General features: G+C 42.8%; 1 protein-coding gene across 4 annotated transcripts in view; it reads left to right on the plus strand.

Annotated features, from left to right (window-relative positions):
• Positions 1-9,805: 9,805 nt before the first annotated feature.
• The window catches only part of PDE1C (phosphodiesterase 1C), a 491,302-nt gene continuing 475,894 nt past the window's right edge, over positions 9,806-25,213 (plus strand). For 2 of the 4 annotated variants that reach the window (XM_019483444.2, XM_019483442.2), the window contains exon 1: positions 9,808-10,015. In XM_019483444.2, coding sequence (XP_019338989.1) covers positions 9,931-10,015 — 85 coding nt within the window. In that variant the 5' untranslated portion in view covers positions 9,808-9,930. Of the gene's footprint in view, positions 10,016-25,213 lie in introns of all 4 variants that reach the window. The other 2 variants (XM_059728692.1, XM_006258197.4) reach the window with 2 other exon arrangements.

Here is a 25,213-nt window from a genome sequence, read left to right on the forward strand (position 1 = left end):
GATAGGCTCGAGAGGGCCCAGAGGAGGGCCACTCATATGGCTAGGGGCTTGTAGGACAAGCCCTATGAGGAAAGACTGAGGGACCTGGACCTCTTCAGCCTCCACAAGAGGAGGCTGAGAGGTGATCTTGTGGTCACCTACAAATTCATTAGGGGGACACAGTAAGGGATTGGAGATGCTCTGTTCACCAGGACACCTCTTGGGGTAAAAAGGAACAATGGTCACAAACTGATAGACAGCAGATTTAGGCTAGATATCAGGAAGAACTTCACGGTAAGGGTGGCCAAAATTTGGAATGGGCTTCCAAGGGAGGTGGTGCTCTCCCCTATCTTGGGGGTCTTTAAGAGAAGGCTGGATAGGCATCTGGCTGGGGTCATCTGACCCCAGCACTCTTTCCTGCTTAGGCAGGGGGTCGGACCTGATGATCTGTTGAGGTCCCTTCTGACCCTAGCATCTATGAATCTATAAATATGTGTATTATTTTTTTCCTGTGGTATTATGTCATTTTGGATTATATGAAGTGATTCTGCAGAGTGGAAAAATTAAATACCATAAGCAAAGAGAATATTTCTGTGCTTTGGGAAACAGTGGTATAACAAGCAGAGTTGGTGCCTGGGGCAAACCTTGTAAGAGAGCAAGGGAGTGTGCAATTCTGAAAGTAGGGCTGGGGGCGGGGGGTGTAGCAGTCTTACCCATGCCAAGAACTCTTGAACAGTACCTAGCTGCATTGTTGCTACCTCTGCAACCCGGTCTGCTTACTCCAGCTGGTGCTCCTAGGCTAAGTACAGAGGTTCAAAAAACCTGAGTCAGAATTGGTTCAATCTTTGCTGGTTTTTATAAGCTGTGTAGCTTGAACCAAAAATAAACAGAACTGATGTTCAGTGTTTGGGTGGGCCAAGTCCAGGTCAGGAGCTTGGGGGTGCCCACGAGCACCACCCATCATGGCCAGCTGCCTAAAGCTGATGATAAACCCACTCCAGTGGCAACCCAAGCCTGAATGGCTGCTGGTCACACCCCACCCCACTCTCTCTTCTCCCCCCGACCTGCTGTTAGCCACAGGGAGGGCAGAGTCAGCAGAAAATCCCTCCCCAGTCCCAGCCTCTGCCTGTTTTTCAGCCCCCACAGCCTGGCTAGCAGGGCTCCAATTAGCTCATCCCTACCCCCTCCTCATCCCCATGCCTGTGAGAGGGGGTGGAGGGAACACACACACCCAACCTGGCACTGGCTCCCCCCAGCCGGGACCTGCCTGGTGTGGGGGAAAGACTCCACTGGGGAAGGGGGGGTTGGTCCCCTACATCCTAGCTTTCCAGGCTGGGATCAGCTCAGTCCTGCCCCCTCTCTGGCCCCCACCAGAGGCAGTGGGTAGCAGGGGGCAAACACATAAGCTCAGTTGGGCACTGGTCCAGGGGAGGTGGGTCGAGGGCTGAGTTTGCTGGGCTGTAGGGTTATCCAGAGTCTCTAATGGGGGTTTTCAATGCCCTGTGATGGGAAGACCCTGCCTGGGTGGGCTGGTGCCAGGCCAGGCTGAGCTGGTGTGTTCCCCTTCCTACCCCTCTGCTTCTCACAGGTGCGGGAGCTGGGGAGTGGCTGGGGCTGAGCTCATGCTAGCCAGGTAAGCCAGGCTAAAGGGAGTGAAAAGTCCCCAGTGGGGGCTCTCCTCTGCAGCAAGCAGACCTCGGCTGCAGGGAGGGGGAACAGTGCCCAGCTGGGCTGTTGTGTTTTCCTCCCCCACCCTCCACCTCTCACAGGCAGGGGATGGAGAGGGGATAGGGCTGAGCTGATAGCCATGCTGTGGAGGAGTGAAAACCCCCAAGTGGTGGCTTCCCCCCAACACCAGGAAGACTGTGGCTTGGGGGTCCAAAGTTGGGATGGGTTGGTGTGTTTCCTCCCTACCCCACCTCCCCTCTTGGAGGTGGGGGGCTGGGGAGAGGCAGGGCTGAGCTGATGCCAACCCTGCTCTCCTGGCTGCTGCAGGGGTGAAGAGCACCCACTGCTGAGGCTTTCCTTTCCCTTATCCTGTACAGACAGGAGCTGGGGGGGAGGGGTCTGTTCCCTTGCCCCTCCATCCTGCTGGGCTAATAGGTGCTGGCAGGGAGCAGAGGCTTTAATGCTTGAGCTCTGTGATAGCTGGATGAGGGGTCAGCCCAGCTCAGAGCTGCAAAGCATTCTGGGATGCTGGGGGACTGTGAGTTAACTTTTTTTGGGAAGGAATCTGGGACAGTTCAGTTTGATACTACATCCAAGCAGGCTTATCTTAAACTGATTTTGGCTGTTTTGAAAGTGGTTTATGTGTGCTGAACTTCTGCTCTGTTACAGATTTAAACTAGTTTCAGATCACTTAAACCAGTTTATGTGTAACTTCTGCCTCTAGCTTTAAAGTAACAGGAGCAGCCAAGGGCTGTTTTGGAGTTCCCGGCATGGAACTTCATTTGCCTGGATGCAGACTCTGCAGAGCTAGAGAGAAATTCTAGTGCCTCTCTTAACTTGGTGCCCTGGGTGGGTGCTTCTCTCACTCATTCCTAGTTATGTTACTGTTGGAGAATATTCCTTTTGTTAGCATTTGCTGAGGGAGAAAATGGGAAGATTTGTGGCAAATGAAAAGGACCCAAACAACTGAACATTAAGAAGCCATATCGCCTTCTGGCTGTCCTGACTAAAAATAGCTGCAATCAAATGGATATTCCTGATAGTGACAATGCTATGATAAAATCATCATAACATACAGATGGAGTACTTCTAGGAAAAATAAAATAAGAAACTTACAGGCAAAAATACCACCATTTCCACAAGCAATTCAAAATGTGAAACCACATTTTTGCCTTTGAAAATTAATATGCGAAACTCTAACAAACTCTGAATTTCTTCAAAATGAGTTTGCAAGGAAGCACTTGCTGTTTGTTTAGGAGGCAGGACTCAGTCCAGCAGTGGACTGTGCATTCTTCTGAAGTGCTGAGAGCTCTCAATTGCATTTTGCACCGTGTAAGATGTGGGCTCTCAATAGAGTTAGCATGAATCTTTGGTGAATCAAAACTTCATCAGAAAATGCCAGTTTTTTTAACCTGACATATTTAATCTGAAACACCTTAGATTCCAGGAACTTCTGCTGAATCAAAGATAGGGTTCCTGTAGAACCCTGGGCTATGGTAGGCAGTGGCGAATTTGTCTACTACAACAGTCCGTGGATCTGGAAGTTGGGTCAGTGCTTCTACCACTCGCTGCCCTGAAACTGGGATTCTGAAACCCCTGGGAGCCTTGCCTTTTACCAGGGCTCACATCCCAGCTCTGCAGGATTTTTAGATTTCCTAGTGGGGAGGTGAGACTTGAAGCCTAGAAATCCTACAATAAATTTGTTGGGTCCATAGCTCCCAGGCACACCCACCAGCATAGGGACCCCAGGCCTTCTAGTTTCGTGGATGACCTGGAATGTAAATGACAAGACTAAATTCTGTTCAGCAGTTGTGAGGCCCAGGAAAACATATTTCCTTTTGAAAATGCTGTGTTTGGTGCTTTAGAAACATTTTTAACTGGAATTTCCAGCTTGCGAAATCTTTTAAAAAATTTAGTTTGCTTTAGTTTGAACTAAAATCACATATAAAGCAATTATAATTTGTTGTCACAGGTTGGAAATTCTCCCATTTTCACCCAATCAAGTCATCAGCATCCAGTCCCTTCAGCTCAATTGACTAATACAGGAATGTATTTTCTTGGTTGTTAAGGACTGACTGAATTTAGGCAGTCCTTAAGTTTGAGATCAGATAAGTAGAAATACGTTTGCAAAACTATCCATTCATTTGGGTGTCTCAGTTTTTGGGTGCTAGCTCAAATGCCAAAAGACCCAATTTTTAGACGTGCTGAGTAGCCCAATAATTATGGGTGCTGGAGTTGTGGATTCTAAACAGTATTGACAATCTAGTTCTAAGTCTTTTAGTCACCCAGGCTTAATAGATATTTCTGAAAATGAAGGAATCAACTCACTGTTCTTGATCGTAATTTTCATTGTAATTCTGCTCTGTCCTATAAAGTTAATAGAGAGTTACCCTGATGTATAATAAAAAAAAAAAATAAATCAAGAGCATTACTGTTTCTTTTAAGAGATGAATATACAGGCTCTTCCCACGTGTTAAACTTACCATTTTGGAGCCCTCAAACATCCTGTGCTACTCCACACAGAATGCATTATGAACCTGAAGTTAAAGTGGAACCACATATGTGTGGGTAGGCTAATTAGTTTGGGGGGTGAGCTAATTGCCACTGTTACTCAGCAGTGTTAATTAGCCTACCCCAACTGCTGTGTGGAGGTAGCTAAGCTGTTTTATATTTAGGAGACAGTTTGTTTGGAGTAATGCAGAATGGTGGGGGTTGCCACCTTGGGGGATTTTAAGTTTATCTAGACATGGCTGTTAAAACTGAAGACAGCATAAGTATTTAAGAGCGTAAGACGTACAGAGATGAAAAAAGCATTAGGCTGAAAACCTAGGCCCATTGAAGTTAGTGGGGTCTTGATGTAAATGGGTGAGGAGCATGCCCTGAGTAGTTGTGCAATGAACAATGACAGTAATCAATAGCATATCTTGTCAGGGGAGAGGGGAAGGGGCCAGTAGCCAGAATGGCAGTGCCAGTGAGCCTGTACCACTGCTGCAGTCTGTGCTGGGGGTTTGCGCTGCAGGACCTTTTACAAGGAGGTACGTGCCCCCCACCTTCCTCTTTCCTTCCCCTTCCCACTACCCTATGCATCTAATTTAAAGTTACAGTCTATTATCTGAAAATAATAGACAACAAATCTGAACTTAAAAGGCAACATCTTTATTTACAGCATGCTCTGAACTTTTGGAGCTCATTCTTATAGGATGCTGGTAGTATCAGGAAAGAGAGATGTGTTAGATTAGACCTTTTGTATGAGTAAGAACTAAACACCTGTTAATATAGCTAAGGTAAATTTATAAGAGATGTACAGCCCCATACTGTAGGATATAAGCTACCTGCCTGGGGATAGGAACAATGTATAGCTTAATTGCCCATTATTGTTAATTTTGTTTTCTTTTCTTTTACAACGTCCCCTGACACATCTGGTTCTGGCTAATATAGAAGGATAGTAGACTGGATGGATCATTGGTTTAATCTGATATGATCTTTTAATTAAAATATACCTCTTGAAAACATACTAACCATTTCCACTACTCAAAAATAAAGGAGTATTGTAATTGTATTTTTATGTGTTGACAAATTAAATGTTGCCATGGATACAGTATGCTGTTTACAGTGGTAGTAATATCTTTAGTTCTCACGGTGCTTTTACTTGCAAAGGATCTCAAAGTAATTCAAAAGCTGTACGTAGGGATCACTTCATTTGACACTGAATTACAGCCATAATGACTGTTTAACAGTGTCTATTGACACTACCCAATAACGACAAGCAGAAAACGTACTGTGCTTCAAGTGAAGCTGCAGTGATTATTTTAGAAGGCAGAAGGTAATTGCCAGAACTGAAATCTAGCCAGGAGCTGAATAGCCTGATTCTTCAAAATGCAAAAAATCAAATGGGATCAGGCATGAATTAACCAGTGCAATATGGTAACTAATAGGACAATTAGATTTCACTTTTACTAGTGCTGGGCAGCAAATGGTTTTCCCATCTTGCAAAACTGTACAAGATTTCAAAAGACTTCCCATGTCACATTGTGATAAAGCCAACATGTTTTGAATGAGACCCACTTGAGGATAGTGAATAGCCTGACAGCCAGGGCACTTAACTAAAATGTGGATAATCCAGTTCCAGTCCTTGCTGCTTTGCTGTTCTGTCAGAGGTAGCCTTAACCACTTTGCCATTAGCTGTTTTCAAGTAGTGTCTCTTAATTTTAGAACTGTTCTACTTCATATACATAATTAAAAATTCATCGGAACAGGGACTTTAACCTGGGATTCCCACATTCCAAGTGAGTGTCATAACCACTGGGTTATTGTATCGATCCTCTTTAGCTCACTGAGTATCTATACAAAATGGTTCAGCTCCACAGGAGAGACTCAACCCTAGTCAGGGATTTCAACTGGGATACAGAAGAACAGTAGATCAAAAGCCTGAACCCCAGTCTCTCATACCTCTCAGGTCTTTTTCTCTCTCTTTTATTTTTTGTTATGCCGCCCCAAAAACAAAACATCCAGCAACGCCATTTTGGTCCTTAGAAGTATACCCAATGAAATTGTTATCAAAATTGCTACCTTCTTGCAAAAACTTTAGCCACTTTTGGTTTAAAAAAAAAAGAAGAAATAATTCATTAAAAAACCCAAACCCCTAACTAGTTCTGTTTTTTTTCCCCTTTTTTTGTTACATACATTTACTTTCTTTCTGTGTGTGTGTGCGTGTGTGTGTGTTCTGATTCATATTGTGAGTATTCTGTATGCCTTTGCTTTCTTAGGTAGCACATTAGTGCTTATGTAGGTGTGTGACCTATATAACCAATGACAGAAAATGATTCTAGAGAGAGAGAGTTTTAAATTCATTCTGTTGTTACATTGCTCAAGAGGCAATAATGAAATGTACTACTTGTGCCTGAAAAGAATTTATTGTAGTGGTCACATTTACAAGGCTAGATTTTTTAAATAGCTGGGTTTATCCTTGTAACACTGAGACTGCAAATAATAGCAGGTGCAGTTGATGTAAGTTTTATGTCTAAGTACTTATTAGGTATAAAAGGCAGGGTGACAAGATTCCCAGTAAGAATCAGATTCTTCTTCCTGTAAAAAGACATAATAGGCAGTCTTACCCTTGCTGAACTTACAGCCTAGGAAGACATATAGCATTTAAAATATGCTGGCAGCTCAGACATCTGCTTTACCATAATGGTGACAAACTGTGGCAACAATTATTAGCACCTGTAAAATACCTCACCTATGAATGAAGCTTCATTAATATTGGGTTGAAAATATGCCCTACAGTATTAGTTAAACATCCATATTAGTTTTATATGTTGTTTACAAAGACTTTGACTTTCTGATATCACTAGGCTGGAATTAACAGCAACATAGATATTTAACTCAGCTGTCTTCAGCAGGATTGTGCTCATATCTGTCAGAAGTGACTTTAACTAGCTTCTAAAAGGTGACGAAGTAAGGAGTAATATTGTATAAAACTTTTACAGGCTTCCAGGTTTTGCTGCTAGGAAACAGTGAACAAAAACACAAGAAAGTAAAATAAAAATAAAGAATAAAATATAGAATAAAGAAGAATGAATAAAAATAAAGAGGAAAAACAATACAGTACAAAACTAGAGAATAAAATAACATGCAGAAAATAAAGAAATATAGGCTAGAGAAAAGTACTGTAACATAGGGGGTTGACAGATGTGAAAAACCGTAACAAAACAATACTTTACCAGAAGAAGCAGGATGTTTTTTCGATGTGGCTCTACACCTGTATAGATTCAATCAGCTATCAGAGAAAAGTGTCAAAAAGTCCCACTGAAGTGCCTGACCTATACAGACACTGGGCAAGCTGGGGCCAGCTAACATGATGCCTCTTTTAGGCATGCACTGTGCTTGGTGCAGGGGCATACCAAGCTTAAAGCACTGTTTTTTTTTCCATGTCTGTAAGCAGCCATGGATACATAACTGGTTGGATCATCATGCTCAATGAGTAGTTATTAATGGCCCTGATGTCTAGCTGGGAAGAAGTATTAAGTGGAGTTCCCCGATGGTCTGTCCTGGGTCTGGTACTGTTCAACATCTTCAGTAATGAGTTGGATGATGTGAGTGGATGCCCACTTAGCAGACTTGCAGATGACACCAAGGTGGGTGGAGTTGCAAACACTCAAGAGCGCACAGCTAGGATCCAGAACCACCTGAGTAGACTGGTAAAATGGTCTGTAATCAATCAAATGAAATTCAGCAAGGACAAGTATGAAATCATGCACTTGGGAGGGAACAAATTCATGCACAAATACAGACTGGGGAATGATTGGCTAGGCTGCAGGATTGCAGAGAAGGATTTGGGACTTATAGTGGATCATAAGCTGCATATGAGCCAACAATGTGCTCTTGTTTCAGAAAAACGGCCAATAATATCCTGGGTTGTACTAGCAGAAGTGTCACTTCCAAATTAAGTGAAGTGACTATTCCCTTCTATTCAGCACTGATAAGGCCTCACTTGGAGTACTGTGTCCAGTTTTGGGCCCCACACTTCAAGAAGGACTGGGACAGTTTAGAAAGAGTCCAGTGCAGAACAGCAAAAATGATTAGGGGCCTGGAAGACTTACGAGGGAGGCTGAAAGAACTAGGGTTATTTAGTCTGGAGAAGAGAAGATTGAAGGGAGACTTGATAACAGTCTTTAAATACCTGAAGGATGATTATAGAGAGGATAGGGATGGGCTTTTTCGTGGTGATAGAGGACAGGACTAGAAGCAATGGTATTGAGCGACAACAGAGGACATTTAGGATGGAGATTTGGAAGGACTTTCTGGCTATGGAGTTGGTCAAACATTGGGCCAGGCTACCCTGAGAAACTGTGAAATCTCCATCTTTGGAAGTTTTCAAGAGCAGGTTGGATAGATTTGGATGGCTTGGTTTAAATCTATCCTGCCTTCTACTTGACTTCAGACTAACACAGCTAACTATGTCTCTGTTCTGGGATGATTTAGTCAGGGATGATCCTGGCTTGAGTACTGGGCTGGACTAGATGACTTTGTGAGGTCCCTTCCAGCCCTACTTTCCTGTGATTCTATGAGACCATGCTGTAGCTGAAGTTACGATCAAGTTTGTGTAAGCCTTTTGGCACAGCTTCAACAATATTGCAGTAAACATGAAATGAGTTGTTTTGATTAGAAACCTTCCTAAATGTAGTAGTTCCAGGTGGATTCCACCCAGAACTGTGCAAAGCTGGGTGAGTGTAACTAAGATTTACAAATAGTTCAGAACCTGAAAAATTAAAGCACTTCTGGGGTGCTAATACATATTATCTCAGATGAGAGAAAAAAGGTTTACATCAACTTGTGCCATCTGAAAATGCTAGGGTATGCACAACTCTAGTTAAAGCACCTGCTTGCTGTTCTCTATCTGCCGCTTATCTGCTGTGTGAACTTCATTGAGTTTCTTAATTTCTGTGCTTCAGTTCATTCATTCATAAAATGTTTCTAAAGGTTACTAATTTCAGTGCAGGGGCTGACTTGAAGTGATATTTTCAAAGTGCTTAGAGATCCTTAGATGAAATATGTTGAATAATATCTATTAATCATGAGATGGAAAGTACTCAGGAAACTAAGAGACTTTCCAGTTTTTCATGGCTTCTTCTGGATCTTTCATGTTGCTGATTCTTTCTATTTTCTCTTAACTGTTCTATTTTTTTTGTTAAATGTATTCCTAGAGAGCTGCTGCAAGTAGAAATTGCTGATTGCTGGTGCATTCTAAGCATGTGCTCTTTCCCCTGTATTCTGCGTGATTACAACATTTACAGTACCCATAAGTATTGAGCAGAAAATTGAGCACTAAAATATGCTGCAAATCTAAAGCTTTCATAAACAAGGATAGCTATAAAAGTACTGTATGGAATACAAGTGCCAATGTTTAGATCCAAACAAAATTCAACATTTAATGTTTTTTTAAATGTGTACTAAATTCCTACATAGAAATTTGACAGATACAAGTAACTTGTTGACTTAGTTGTTTTACAATAATTGACTGCTGGATTTGGACACCAGAGCCTCTAACCAGTTGTTAAACTCTGACTAGGCATGTTGGTAACATGCCAGTGACAGTCTTAGGGGGTGGAGAATACTGCTGTGTGCATGTCTCTCAGATTCAGCTCTCTGCATTAGGAGATGTGTGAAGTTGGGTGTGAGTGCTGCCACAGGCAGATATTCAAGGGTAGCTAATTGTCAGCTTGGAAGCATTGATTTCAGGAGGAGAGAATTGCTGCAGCAGGAATACAAACTGGCAGGATCATGACAGAGCCAAGCAGTAGAAAAGAAGGATTTAAAAAATGCCGGAGTGCCACTTTCAGCATCGATGGTTTTAGCTTTACAATTGGTAAGATCAGTTTAAATTCTTCTTCTTCCTCTTTTTCTTTTCATGCTCTGATTGCTCCCATCTTTTTTTGTATAAGTACTAGCTACAGGTTAAGGATACAATTCATCCATGGATATCTTTTGTCTATCTGAAATGCTTAGCTAACCTGTAACTTTTGCTGTGTTTTGTTTCCTGTTGCCTTTATTTTCTTCTCTTCAAGAAACTTGCCTTTGATAAATAGCTGCTGTAAGGATTTTCTCTCTGTTTTGTCATTGTTTCATTGAGTGGTTTGCAGAACTTTTGGTTGGGAGCCTTATCTCAGAAAAGTCTGAGATCACCAATTTTAGGGTTATATGTTTCTTGCTTGTTTGCTGCATTTTCTTCTGACAAAGACCAGTAACATAAGCACCAGGAGCCTTGGGGTTGTTTTTATTATTTCTTTGCTCACTTAATAAGGTTTCAGAAATCTATGAGCCCTTACTCTTTTCTTGGTAGAATAAAATCATATCTAATTTCTTTTAAATAAAAAGGTTTGAGTGGGAAGAATATCAGGAGAAGCTAGGAATTTCAAGACAATGTTTGTTCCTGGAGTAACTGTTTATACAAGGAACAAATTTGACCCTTTCTGTTCATTATTTCTATGTGGGTGAAGAAGTGAAGCTCCTGACAGCTACAGGTGTCTCTAGATTTGTGTATGTGTGCACACGTGTGTGTGTCTGACTTGCTGTGAAAAGATTAGGATCTCACTGAAATCTGAGCAGGCTGTTGTTTAAAACTTTTAATTTTGACTGGGCTACATCGTACAAATCCTTGCATGTATTTTAAACAGCACAAGCCAGATTGATTTCATAACTTACACAGTAGAAGCCATCAATACAGATCCTCCTGTATACCTTTTAGAAACTGACTCTCAGATATTGCTCTTTTTTTTGTACTATTCGATTTATTCAAATTTATATTATTTTTAAATGAGACCAACATGTTATTTATTAATGCTGAATGCAAACTTTTTGGTAGTGTATAAAGACCAGTTGTGTCTTGGCTATTATCCTGTCTGAAGTAATGCCTCTGCAATCATTAAAACTATACTTTTTAAGAGAGCAATTTGAAGTTGCAGATATGTTCTTGTAGCTATGTATTTGTTTATACAGCACTTTGAAGATGAAACTACAATATGCAATCTATACATTATTTTTATATTTACTTATTATGGAAAAGTAATAGTTAAAGTTCTGACAATGTGTCCTTATGAAGCCCTATTCTAATCCTCCACCATTTTTATTACAATTACTAGTGTTATTGGTATCACATTTTATCATTTGGGCTAAGTCAAAAAGTCCAAGCCTGAATTGATTCAATCTTTGCAGGTTAGTCTAAACTGAATAGATTGAACCGATAAGCAAGTGAACAGACATTCACTTTTGATTCTGGAAATGCAGGCCTTCAGTGGCCCAGACCAGAAGCTAGGGGGCATTATAGCATGCCTCCCTACTCAGCTGGAACAGACTGCTTGGGTCAAGGCTAGCCCACCCATCTTTCAGGGATGGGGTTTTTGGGGGAGGTGCAAAACAACCTGGGATGCTGCAGGACTGTGATTTAACTTGAATCTGGAGGGGATCTGAGATAGATTTAACCTAAATCAATTGCGTCTGATATTACATCCACCTAGGTTTATCCTAAACTGGTTTTGGCCATTTTGAAAGTGGTTTCTGTGTGCTGAACTTCTGTTGTGTTACAGATTTAAACTGGTTTCTGATCACTTATACCTATTTATGTGTAATTTCTGTCCCTAGCCTTGATGAGTTTGAAGAGTAAACATTCACTTGGCTGTTCTTTTTTTAGGTCTAAGGTAGTACTAGGTTTGGGAACACTGCATTTGTGTATGACAGTTGTGTATTGTATATAATTATTTTATTGATGCATATTTAAATTGCTGTATTGTCTGCTTATTGTCATTTACTGCTATTTATACTAGGAAAAAAAGCTGAACTAGATCTTAGATCAAAGAACTTGTATTTACTGTTCTTACTTTGTGTTCTTTTTAAATCAGTTAACATGTAATTTCATGTATATTTCCCCAAAATTGATGCACAGAGGTTACATAATGAAATTACTGAGGTGTGTGTTTTGTACATTATTATGTAAAGATAAAATGTGTTATGCATTTTTGAAAATGAGCTACATTGCTTGACATATATGAATTGAATTTATTGATGTTTGTGAAAATTTTGCAAAGGTGACTCCTGAATGATCTACTCTGTACCAGGAAGACTGACTATTTCACAGTGATAATGGGAAAATCAAAATCTCTGATTAGTGGGCTTAACAGTATTTCTTCCTTTTAATTAGAAGATGATTCTGTTTGGGTGTTGAAGGTCAGACTACATAAGGGTTGGAGTTGTTTTTGAGAAATGGTGAGTTCCCACAGTGCTTATTGAGGTTATTTGGAACTGTGGGAAACCAGTACTCTTGTGGATCAGGTACCTGTATAGTGATGTTGGGTTGGAAGAAATCTGTGCCCAACTAGAATTCTGTGTAAAAGAACATATTATGTACATTGTAACTTATACATATAAATGACAGAGATTTCTTCCAGAAAGGAACTGATTTGATAGCTTAGTTATTGGTTTTATCATAATGTATCATTATAATCATGGCCATTTATTTCGGAAAGGAAAAAAAGTAAAATTGAAAAAGGTAAAGCCAAGGGCAACTAGAACTCAGGTACAGTAATCTCTATATTGAGGGAAGTCAGAAAACGTTCCTTTCCCATAGCTGCCTCAATTGGCATTCAGTAGCTTCAAACCCAATGTGTAACTTGCTAAACATGGACCACATTTTGTAAATACTACAGGACATAGAGCTATAAAGTGTTGACCCTGGTTATGGTCTGGCTGAGCTGTACTTGAATGGCTGAAGGCAGGGGAGCAAAGGCAGCCTAACAGATTCTAGGGTGGTGGTTAGCAGTGGGGCTATGCAAAGCTTCAGATTGTGATTTGATTCAGAGATGATTTGTACTAATTTGGAATCTCTGAATCCGAATCAAATCGCTAAAAGCTTTAAGCTTACTGAAGCCTCTGAATCGATTCGGACCTCCGAACTGAATTGCTGGCATCCAAATTGGCCAAATCTGAATCAAATAGTTTCCTATTTGCACAGGCCTAGTCAGCAGGCAGTTTTCTTGCAAATGAAGATAGAGTAACTTCAAGGCTTCTGTAATTTTCACCTGAGAGTTAGTGGTTCAAAGGGACTGTTCCAGTAGCGAGGTGAAGTAGTAAAGTAGACACACTTTGGCTGTGTCCCTTTCTCCCAGGTATAACCCTTATAACTGGGGGAGCAAGGAGTTATTGAGTAGAACTCTACACCAGATAGGGATATTTTGGACAGTTGCTTAAGATGAGCTTCTTTGCACTGGCAGAGTAATGGAAAGGAATTATAGCAGACCTACAGATTGAACGCCTTGATTTCAATGGGACTCTTCAGGATAATAAACCTGCACCACTGCATGTGTTTGTAGCATCAGTCTCTGTATTAAGATGTACTATTTTTCTCCATATGGAGCTCTGGGACCTTTGTTTGACACATCTCTCCATCTCTACTTCACAGGCTGCACGGCTTTTACATAAAGCCAAGTTATTACCAGTTGATATTAATTCTTCCAAAGAATAGAAATACTTCTGGCCAAAGTTCCACTACTAAAAAGAAAGTACAGATGTGATTTTAAAAGAATATAAATAATGGAAAAGCAGGGCTTGAGCCATGTCTTGCACTCTATCATTCTGTGCAAAGTGTATGTGATACTATTAAATGAGAATGCCATTGTTTTATATACTTGGGTTGCCTAGTATTATTGACTAAACAAACATGTAAGATCAATGAAGCCTCAGGTGCAATGTCTTTAAACCTGAGATGACAAATAAAAATGTTAATAAGGTTATACTTTTTTTCCTTTTAAAATCCTTTTTCTATGACGAGCCAATTGAATTAAAGCTTCTGCTCCCCGCTTTTCATAACCAGAAGCTCTTGAGTAATAGTGTTTTAAGTGCCCCTATCACAAGAATCTAATGGATTGATTGTAATAGAATATACCAATAATGATTAGAATTAATTGATGTGGTGGAAAGATCTACTGGAACTCAAAGCTGCTTAGATATTGGGTGAATGCTGAACTGAAACATGAAGTTTTATGGGTCTGATATATCACAGGATTATTCACTATTGATGAGACCTTGCTCCACGGTTTCTTTGAGTTCCACTGTCATTAAGGACCTAGCCATCATATTGTGTTTAGAACTCCAGTTCAAGTAAAATGGGAATTTTGAGCTCAGGTCAGCGACAGTTTCAGTCCCTGGGTAATATTTATTCCTAAATCCCGCTGCTTCTGTTTTTAAAGTTTGTAATATTGTGGTTCATTTAGTGATCCCCATTTTAGTGTAAAATTTCAAATAGTGACCCAGACAAGAGTATTTATGAAAAACATACACAGGCACAATGTTCTTATTAGGTCACTGCAGAATTTAACCCTGATAATGTTTTGTTGTGCTTTGGTCATATACACTTGGTGGATAGGCATAATATTTAAATCTGTCACAAGGCATCTGGCATGAATGGGGATGAGAGAGATTCAAGGCAGAAGTCCTTCTGTTAAGCAGAGAGTAAATGTAGCATTATCAGAATAAGAAAATAGTGTTACCCTTAAAGCTCCTTTGGCATTAGAAGAAAGCAGTTTTGTTGTTCTCAGTTGATAACCTGTCTGTGAAGCCCCAAACTAACTGGAATATGGGGCTCAGATTTTTTTGAAAGAGCAACTTGTATAATAAGGTAACAAACAAGTTAGACACAGAGGCAGTATTCATTATTTGTACTATATTTATATTGCTAATTCAATGGCAGGACTGTAGTTATATTAATAATGTGTCATCCATAACTATATCACTTTTAAGATATTTTCTGCAGCGTCTTTAAAGTCCTGGTTTGTTGTTCTGCTCATGACAATTTTAGTTTTGTAATTCAGTAAGATACAGCCTGCTACTGTGGAGACAAAGTCTTCCATGGACCTTTACCTTTTGTTCTGTTGTTGTTCTCATCATATAAAAAGATGTAATTCTGACTGAAAGTACATAGTTGTTTTGTATACAGGAAATACTGTTAAATATTGCCCACACCTGTTCTCAGGAACCTTTTCCTTCAACCTTTGGGGGAAAAATAAGGGAGTTTGTTACATCATATTAAAACACGTGGGAAAGAGGTAGGAAATGTAATTTTTTTCTTGTATTGAGCATTACAGTACCAGTGGGATTCCTTTCAGCTTCTTAAGACTTGAAGTGCTAACTCACCTGGGACAGCTCTTAGAAGAAGCACTGTTGGAGGAAAAACACCTGTTCATGTTAGGAGGTGTAAATACATGATTAGGCACTTGCTCTGTACTGCTAGGATATTTATTTCATCAGCAAGTCTTAAAAGCTATGAATTTTTTCACTAGAATGGTACCTGAATTCAACACTATGGGCATGTCTACACATGCAATTAAATTGGCTTAAATTTACTGAGCAGTAAATTACTGCACAGTAAGCTAAAAGAGGCCAGGATCTACATGTGCAGGCATTAAAGCGCATTAACACTAGCTTTAGTCCCAAGTCAGTCTACACACACAGTGTAACTGTGCAGTAAGGCATCTACATGTACATTACTGTGCAGTAACTAATTGGGTATAAATTTGATACCTACATGTTGCAGGTATCAAATTTACACTCAAGTCAGTGTAAGTCACCACATTTACTGAGCAGCACGGGCATGCACATGTAGCATGCATGCTACCCATACTGTGCAGTAATTTTGGTTACTGTGTAGTAAATGTGCATGTGTAGATGCACCCTGTTTGTCACAATTATAAGGTGCTGACAAGTGTCCTTGTAGCTTAGCATTTTCCTTATTTAGTGGCTTTTAAGATTTTATCCTATGTTGACTTCTTTGAAATAGAATCCCTTTTTCTGGCCAGGGAAATGTATTTGGTGGGCTCAGCCCATATCAGAAAGACAATATAAGGGCATTGTTATAACAATCATAAGCCAAACATGTTAATCAGCTTAGTGTTGTTCGGCTTAGTGGAGCAGTCATACCTTAAGATAGAAAAAAGGTCTCTGATGAGACTGTGACAGTCCTTCACCTCCACACCCGCAAGCATCCATTCCTCCCACCTGGCTTCTTGTTGGTCTTGCATGGTCCTGGCACTGTTGTCACCAGCAGCTGGCCCTGCATGGGATAATGTGGAATGCAGTAGACTGAGTAGCCATCCTGCCCACCTGCCTGCCTACTTGCCATGATGAGCAACTGCTGCTACTAGGAGGTAAGCCCATGCCAACTACGGGGGGGAGGGGTCTTAGTTTGGGAAAGTCACCCCTGACTTTCCTGGTGTAGCATGACAGCAGCAGCTCATTGCAGTGGGTGGGCAGGCTGGCTACTCTGTGTCGTGCATTGCACCCTGACCTGTGTGGGCCTGTCTGCCAATGGCTGCAGTAGCAGGACTGCACAGCACCAACAGGAAGCTGGGTGGTGGTAGGGAATGAACGCAGTGGGTGCAGGGGAATCTGTATGCTGCATGGCTCAGTCCAGCCTCAGCTGTGGCAGAGTGGAGTGGTGCAGGGGGCAGCCCACCCTCTTCAGGCTCCTGGCAGTGGCCAGTGGTCTGGATAGGATCAATTGGCACCTCCTTTCTTCTCCTCTGGCCCTCAACAGATCACCAAAACTCCTTAAGTGGCCCTCCAGCCCAAAGAATTGCCTACCCCTGGGTTAAGAGCTCCAGAAGCTGCCTAATCTGTGTAACAAGGCTCTAAACCACACTGAGTTTACACAGGGTGACTGAGTACACACTCACCTTTCAAAGTGATCCTTCCAATCCAGGCTTGGAGGAAGTTCCAAGTAGTATGAAGGAAGATTACCTTGTGTATGCATGTAATGTTCTGCAGATAGAAAACTTCAAGGGGCTGTCAATCCAGACTATTTTACCAGGATGAAATGTTTTATGATTTTAAGTCACCTTTTATTTCTGTGGATCATATACCTTTCTAACTTTCCAACACAAAGTGGGGAACCATTTTTTAATGTTATTCACTAGGTCCTGATGTCACAGCTGAAAAAAAAGAAAAGATTTATCACCTCTCAAATTTTTTATCTTGGTTCGAGAACAGATCTAATGAAAAGTGGCAGGAGGCATTAGTAATTGATTGCCATCTGAATGCATAAACATATTGCTGCCTGAATTGGAAGAAATGCATATTTTAAGCAGAATAACACTACAAACAGTAATCTAGCTGTAGGATACAATACTTGATTATTTTATTAAATTGTCTGCCAATGTACTGACACATGTACAGGAACAATGCAACATAAAGAATGAAAACACAAAAACAGTGGAACAAAGCTTCCATCATGGGACAAGAAATTTTAAGAAAAAATGTGTAGGTTGTTATTTTCTCTCAACTACAAGGTCATATTCTAATACCAAATTCCTTGGGTATACTTGTATGCTTTGCCTGAAAATTCACTTCCTGCAGTTGTTATTTGTTTGTTTGGGTACCCAAGAAAGGTTAACGTTTCAGGTGTTTTATCTAGAGGTCTAGGTTACATCAACCTAGAAGCACTAGAGACTATGGGGCTCAGTCTTGCTGAAGACCAAGATGGAAACAGGCAGAAGCACTGCCCTAGTACATCACACTAGCAAGATCTACACAGGAAAGGTAAGGTCTTTTGTGTCTTTTCTGCAGTGGCTCCTTATACAGGAGTGGAGGTGCTGATTTCAACAAGAGCAGAGGTGGCTCCTCAGGGCTGTTCAATTGGTGGCCCACAGGCTATATAAGGCCCGTGAGTGTTTAAACTATGGCCTATGGGCTTAATTGGCATGACTCTGGCAACCAGGGCCACCACTTCCTCCCTCTTCCCCCGCCTCCCTTGCCATCTTCTTGGTCACTGTTGGTGACTGAAATAGGTGGCAGGGGAAAAGGAGGGGAAAGCAGTAGCTTCTTACTTTTTAGTATGTTATCCTCAAAATGCCTTTCTGTGATAGGGAAGTGCTTTTATTTTTTGGGTTCTGGAGATCCACCAACACAGTATCCCTGGTAGCTGTGCCATAAGTTGCCATCAGAGGTTGGTTGTTCAGTCACTGAGAAGCTCTGCAGGTCAATTTGGCTCACCACGCCAAATAAATTGGGCAGCCTAGCTTCATAGGATGAAGACCTGTGAAAGCTTGCCTTGAAAAGACTGGTAGTATTTCCCTTGCAAAGACCAGGCTACCTTTTATTAGAGCTCTGTCAATTTATAAGAGCTGAGGATCTACTTACTATGTCTACTAGGCCTACTATTTACTATAGTCTACACAATATGGGTAAAAAGTTACCCAGGTACAACGTAGGTGTTTTGAGTTGATCTCTCATCTGTCAAAATATTCCTGACTAAAATACTGTTGCTCGGTTTTAATGCCAAAATCATTAGTTGTTCACACTGAATCAGACTCATAACATAGAACCAGTTGTAGGGTCACTTCAGAAGTAATTTATTTGTTTATTTTTGCTAATTTTATTTCCAATGGGAGCTGTGAACTGTAAAACCTTTGCAAAGTATTTTGACATGTGTGAGTGGGCAGAACTATCCTCCACAGTTGGGCTTTGTGTGCAAAGAAAATAACTCCAAAGTGAAGATGAAGGAAGATTACAGTGGATAAAATCGTTACTGTCTAAAAGTAAGAAGCATCCCCCTGATTACTTCATACTAACTTTTAAAAATTTGATGAATTATGTAAGTGTAAATTCTTATCCTGAAGTAAATCCTACCCTCTCACTTTTAAATACCCCAAGTCACCACTGTGAGTGTCTTGCATGATGATGTTACCAGGGTATCTGAACACTGCATACGTTTTAGTATCCTCATCCACAAAGTGCTCTTCTGTGATAGGGAAGTTTTTTTATTCCTATTTTGCTGATGGGTATGGCAGTCACTTCTTTCGTGTGTAGAACCTGCTGGTGTGATGTAGTAGGGCAGTGCGGCATGCCTCTGCCTGTTTTCATCTTGGTCTTCAGCAAGTTCCCTTAGTCTCTAGTGCTTCTAGGTTGATGTAAACTGGACCTCTAGGGCATTTGTACATGTGATAGAGGTTTAGTCCCCTGAACTGAAACAGTGAGTTTTTAATTGTAATGATTAAAAACCCACTATTTCAATTTTGGGGCTTTCATCACTGTTACAGTGAGGTTCTTTTTTTTCCATGAAGACTGACCACCTCTCCCATTGCTGGGGGGGATGGGGGCAAGCTGCTGGTGAGCCGAGCAGTACCTAAGCTGTGGGGGCCCCTGGGAGGTCCCAGTTAGCTAGAAGGTGGTGGGGACAGTACATGGGACACTGCTTCCTGGGTGGGGTTGGGGAAGACTTGGACTGGGCCGGGTGCTACTTCCAAGCTGGAGCAGCATCTGGCCTACTAGCAAGCTAGCCTGGCTGGCCCTGGGGAGACGCCGCCACAATGGAGGGGAGGACCAGGGCCTCCCGCAGCTCAGGGCCTTCCAGCAGTTCATTCCCCAGGTGTAGGCAGGCTCTGGGAGGTGGGCGGAAAGGACTGGGCCTCTTGCTGCTTTTTTGTTTTTTTTTGTTTGGGGGCAGGGCACAGCCTGCCTGTGTAAGCTACTGGTGAGCTGCTGGCAGCCCCTGAGCTGTGTGTGTGTGTGCGTGTGTGTGGAGGGAGGGGGGGCAGTCTTTCCCTCTATGGTGGTGGTGCCCCCCAGGGCTGGCTGGGCAGGCTGGTAGCAGGTAGGATGCTGCGCCAGCTCGGAGGCAGCACCCAGCCTGATCCAACTCTTCCCTGAGGCCACTTAGGGAGCTGTGCCCCATGCACTGTCCCTGCCTGGGACCAGGTTGGCTTGCCCCTGAGGCAGTGTGGAGAGGTGGCAGGAGTGCAAATGGGTGTGCTGGCAGCTGGAGAAGGTGGTGGGAATGGTATGCGGTGTGCTGGAAGCCCAGACAGGCTCAGGGAAGCATTGGATCAGGCGCTTCCAAGCTTGGGCAGCCCCAGTGGGCACGACCATTGAGAAGGGAAGGACCAGGGCCCCTCACAGCTCAGAGGCCACTTGGCCCACCAGCAGTTCACCCCTTAGCTGTGGGGGAGACAGGCAGGCTCTGCAAAAAAACAAAACAAAAAACGTGTCTCATGCCACTTCTGCCTTTAGCCTGTCTCTCCTGAGGCTGGGGGATGAGCTGTCAGATTAAAGCCTGCAACATCACAAGTAGCTAAATTCCAAACTAAACTACATGGAGATGTGGTTTAGTTTGCAACATAACAAACTCATTTAAATCACAAAAACCCCCATGCATGTAAACCTCCACACATGTACGCATTGAAACTGTAAAAACAGCCAATTTTTGTCACGTATATGAGTGCCTGTAGGTAGAACAACTGGAAGTTTAACCCTTCTTGGGTACCCAAACAAACAAATAACAAAACTCAGTGTTCAAAAGATTGCCAGGCCTACCTTTCCACAAGGATGCTATGACAGGATTAGCCAGGGGAGCATGTTATCCCACAATAAGAGCTAATGATCTGCTTCCACCCAAGCTGCTCTAGTCCATAAAAGAACTAGAGACTGGGAGAGAGCTTTCAAGCCTAATCCTTTAGGGTTTGCCATTCTGCAGCAGAACTTTTTAAAAATCTGCTAATTAGCTTATTTTTCCTATAGACGTGTTTGTCTCTCTAAGATTTGTAGGGATGCGTCTGTTAATAAAAGGCTAATTCTTTTTGGACAGAATTGAAATGATCCTGGGTCACAACACTGGAAATTGGGGGTAACTCCTCCTTAACTAAGAGCCAGATTCTCACCAGATATAAATCTTTATAGCTCCACTGAGGTCAAGTAAGCTACAGTGTTTTATAGCATCTGAGAATCTGCTCTCAAAGAGCTATTCCTGCTCTACACTGAGAAAACTTAAAGACAAATTTTATGTATAAATTTTAAAATGTTACAGGGTGAAGCCACCAAGCTTTTCCACAGTTCATTTCCAGGAATTTGTCAATGCTTACCCCCTCCCTTCTCAGTGACAGAAATTACATCTGATCCTAGATTTGTAGTAGCCGTGGCCTTGAGATTTTCAGAACTGGGAACTTCTCCCTGTTCATGTTATTACATCAATACCTGGAGCCTTGTTATATGGCTGTTTTCAGAGCCGAAAGCATGATGAGAGGAAAGTTGTAGTAATTACTGAACAGATGCACTTAATGAGGTCTCTGCTGGATTTCCAGCTGGCAACTAGAACTGTGTACTGGGACAATGCAATTGCAGTCACTCAGATCATTATGTGACATCACATCCTCTCCCTTGTTGTCATAGCAGCTGTAATCATTCCACTGAAAATTTCCCCCAGGAAGACAGCAACCATCATTTTTCTCTATTAAGTGGAAGTACATGGTGTTTAGTTGTTTTTTTTTTTTTAACTGCTGCTGTGCAATGCGATTTCTTGCTCCTGACAAGAGCCTCTTGTCCTAATACTTAATGATGATACAAGGTGATCCCCTGCCCTCCATTAATGCTGACTTTGTGAAGAAACATCTTGAGAAGCTGGATACCTTCAAGTCAGCCGGCCCTGACAATCTTCACCCCAGGGTACTCAAGGAGCTGGCGAGCATCATAGCCCAGCCTCTAGCACGGATCTTTGAAAACTCTTGGCGCTCTGGTGTAGTGCCCGAAGACTGGAAGAAGGCCAATGTGGTGCCTGTCTTCAAGAAAGGGAGGAAAGTGGATCCGGCTAACTATAGGCCCATTAGCCTGACTTCTATCCCGGGGAAGATCTTAGAAAAGTTTATTAAGGAGGCCATCCTTAATGGACTGGCTGACGCCAACATCTTAAGGGATAGCCAGCACGGGTTTGTTGCGGGTAGGTCTTGCTTGACCAATCTCATTTCCTTCTACGACCAGGTGACCTATCACCTGGACAAGGGAGATGAGATTGATGTCATATATCTTGACTTCAAAAAAGCCTTCGATCTGGTGTCCCATGATCGTCTCTTGGAGAAACTGGCCAATTGTCGCCTTGGGTCCCCCACGATCCACTGGCTGGAAAATTGGCTCCGGGGTCGGACCCAGAGGGTAGTAATTGATGGAAGTCACTCATCGTGGTGTCCTGTGACCAGTGGGGTCCCCCAGGGCTCTGTCCTTGGACCCATACTGTTCAACATCTTCATTAATGATGTGGACACTGGAGTCAGAAGCGGACTGGCCAAGTTCGCTGATGACACCAAACTTTGGGGCAAAGCATCCACACCAGAAGACAGGCGGATGATCCAGGCTGACCTGGACAGGCTCAGCAAGTGGGCGGATGAGAATTTGATGGTGTTCAATGCCGATAAATGCAAGGTTCTCCACCTTGGGAAAAAAAACCCGCAGCATACTTATAGGCTCGGCAGTGCTATGTTGGCTAGCACTATGCAAGAAAGAGACTTGGGGGTCATCATTGACCACAAGATGAACATGAGCCTGCAATGAGATGCTGCGGCTAGTATAGCGACCAAAACGCTGGCTTGCATCCATAGATGCTTCTCAAGCAAATCCCAGGATGTCATTCTCCCCCTGTACTTGGCCTTAGTGAGGCCGCAGCTGGAGTACTGCATCCAGTTTTGGGCTCCACAATTCAAAAAGGATGTGGAGAAGCTTGAGAGAGTCCAGAGAAGAGCCACGCGCATGATCAGAGGTCAGGGAAGCAGACCCTATGATGACAGGCTGAGAGCCCTGGGGCTCTTTAGCCTGGAAAAGCGCAGGCTCAGGGCTGATCTGATGGCCACCTACAAGTTTATCAGGGGTGACCATCAGTATCTAGGGGAACGTTTGTTCACCAGAGCGCCCCAAGGGATGACGAGGACGAATGATCACAAACTGCTACAAGATCGTTTCAGGCTGGACATAAGGAAGAATTTCTTTACTGTCCGAGCCCCCAAGGTCTGGAACAGCCTGCCACCGGAGGTTGTTCAAGCGCCTTCACTGAACACCTTCAAGATGAAACTGGATGCTTATCTTGCTGGGATCCTATGACCCCAGCTGACGTCCTGCCCTTTGGGTGGGGGGCTGGACTCGATGATCTTCCGAGGTCCCTTCCAGCCCTAATGTCTATGAAATCTATGAAATCTATGAAGATATCAACTGATATATAGCTAGGGGAGAAAACCTCCTCAGCCAGTGCAGCTCAGTGCTGACCTACAAGATATTTACTATTCTAGCATTAAAGTTCTTCAAAGCAGACAGCACTAGTGAGAGAGCAAGAGAGCAGTGTTTTTCAATACATATTATACTAGACTTAAGGAATACTAGTCTTGATTCTCTCATTTATAACTGTTTTAAATTAATAAAACTCTACTGTAAACATCACTAGAACTATATCCAATTTATGCTAGTATCAGAGGAAATCGTTGTTATAAGCAACATTATTTTAGTATTAATAATTAAGATCATTAAAACTAAAAGCTTTTTAATAGTCTAGTTTTGCTTTTTCCTATCCCACTTAGGTGAGTTTTTTGTGTTTTTACAGTTTCCTCAGTTTGGATACTGATTATTAGTGTGTGCTAGTTCAATCCTGTTTCTACTAATCTGCTTCTGGTTTTCATACTCTTGAGCAAAACTATTATATCTGGGCTTCCAACAATGCAGGAGAAAGGAGCTAAATGAAAACTGAAAAACAACTTTCTCTAGAATTATATTAATTTCCATTCCTTCCCTTGTTTTGAATTCATTTTTTGGAATAACAGTAACATGAAGTTTTGGTCACATACATGAATTCAAGCTTTTACACTCATGTAGGGTGTAAAGAATTTTACATAAAGATTTTAAATGTCCATTCAGGCAGGAACGAAGCACCAACAGAAAAGATACAGAAGTTTAAAAATCTTCTGACTGCGAATTAAGAAAATCCTACAACTAATAACTAGATCAGGGGTAGGCAAAATACAGCCTGCGGGCAGTATCTGGCCTGCCAAGGTACAGGGGGCAGCCTGGGCCATGGTGCTGCGGCCAGTACTGCCATCCCTAGGTGCACAGTGGGGCTGGGAGGCATGGTGGCTGGACTCTATTTCCTGGCACCCCTGGGGTGGCTCCTTCTGGCTGCCACTGCTGGACCCAGCCCTGTTGCTTGGGCACCCCCACCTGTTTGCCCTGCACCAACTGCTGGGGGCAGGGCCTGAATGGGCAGGGTGCATGCCTGGGTGGACAGGATGGGGCTGCAGCTAGGCAGGGAGTTGCCTCTGGGATTGGGATGAATAGGCAGGGCCTGGGCTGGGATTGGGATGAATAGGCAGGGCCTGGGCTGGGCCTGGGATCACAGGATGCTGACAGAATAGGGCCAGGGCCCAGGGAAGAGTCATGATCTACCCCCCACACACCCTTGCAACAGGTGCCAGTTCCATGGGCGAGGGCATGTAGGGAGCAGATTGTGGCTCTGCCCTAGCCCCCAGCCCCACACTATCACTGCCCCATGATCTCGATCCCTAGTCCTGTCTCCCCATCACACTCCTGGATATAGCTTCCTGCCTGCCTGTGGCCCCATCTGTCCATCCAGCTGCATGCCCTTTCCATGAGGGTACCAGATACTCCCCACGGAGACCCCAGGGTCACTGGGCAGTGACAACGCAGGGCCAGAGCCCAGGGCAGAGCTGCAATCTGCTGCCTGCATGCCCCTGCAATGGGCACTGGTTCCATGGGCAGGGGCATTCAGGAAGCAGATCGCAGCTCTGACCCAGGCCCCAGATCTTCACTGTCAGCACCCAGCAATCTCGGGGTGCCCTTGGAAACTGGCTGGGGCCCATGTGGGGGGCACCTAAGGAGTTTCACTGAACTGTTGTGAGGGAGTTGGGGGTGCTGACCCGGCCGGCTCACTAAAACTCCCTAAGTGGCCCTCTGGCCAAAATAATTGCCCATCCCTGAGAGAGACCTACTTGAAAGGATACTTAAGTGAAAAAGTATTTATCTGCTTATGGGCAGAAACATTCCTTTGACCATCAATATTCAGCTTTGGTCTGTGTAGATAATGGAGTGATTGAAGAGAATCCCCCTATCCCCAATTTGGGACAAAGGGAGCTTACTTTGTTAGATTGATCCTTGGAATAAAAAAACAGAGCACACCTTCCTCTTCCCAAGAGAATCACTTTATTAGAAAGCTAAGCATTAAGTTTACCTAGCATTCAGATTCAAGCAGTGGATATGCAAA

The sequence above is a fragment of the Alligator mississippiensis genome, chromosome 5 (assembly GCF_030867095.1).
Source record: "Alligator mississippiensis isolate rAllMis1 chromosome 5, rAllMis1, whole genome shotgun sequence".
Lineage (NCBI taxonomy): Eukaryota > Metazoa > Chordata > Crocodylia > Alligatoridae > Alligator > Alligator mississippiensis.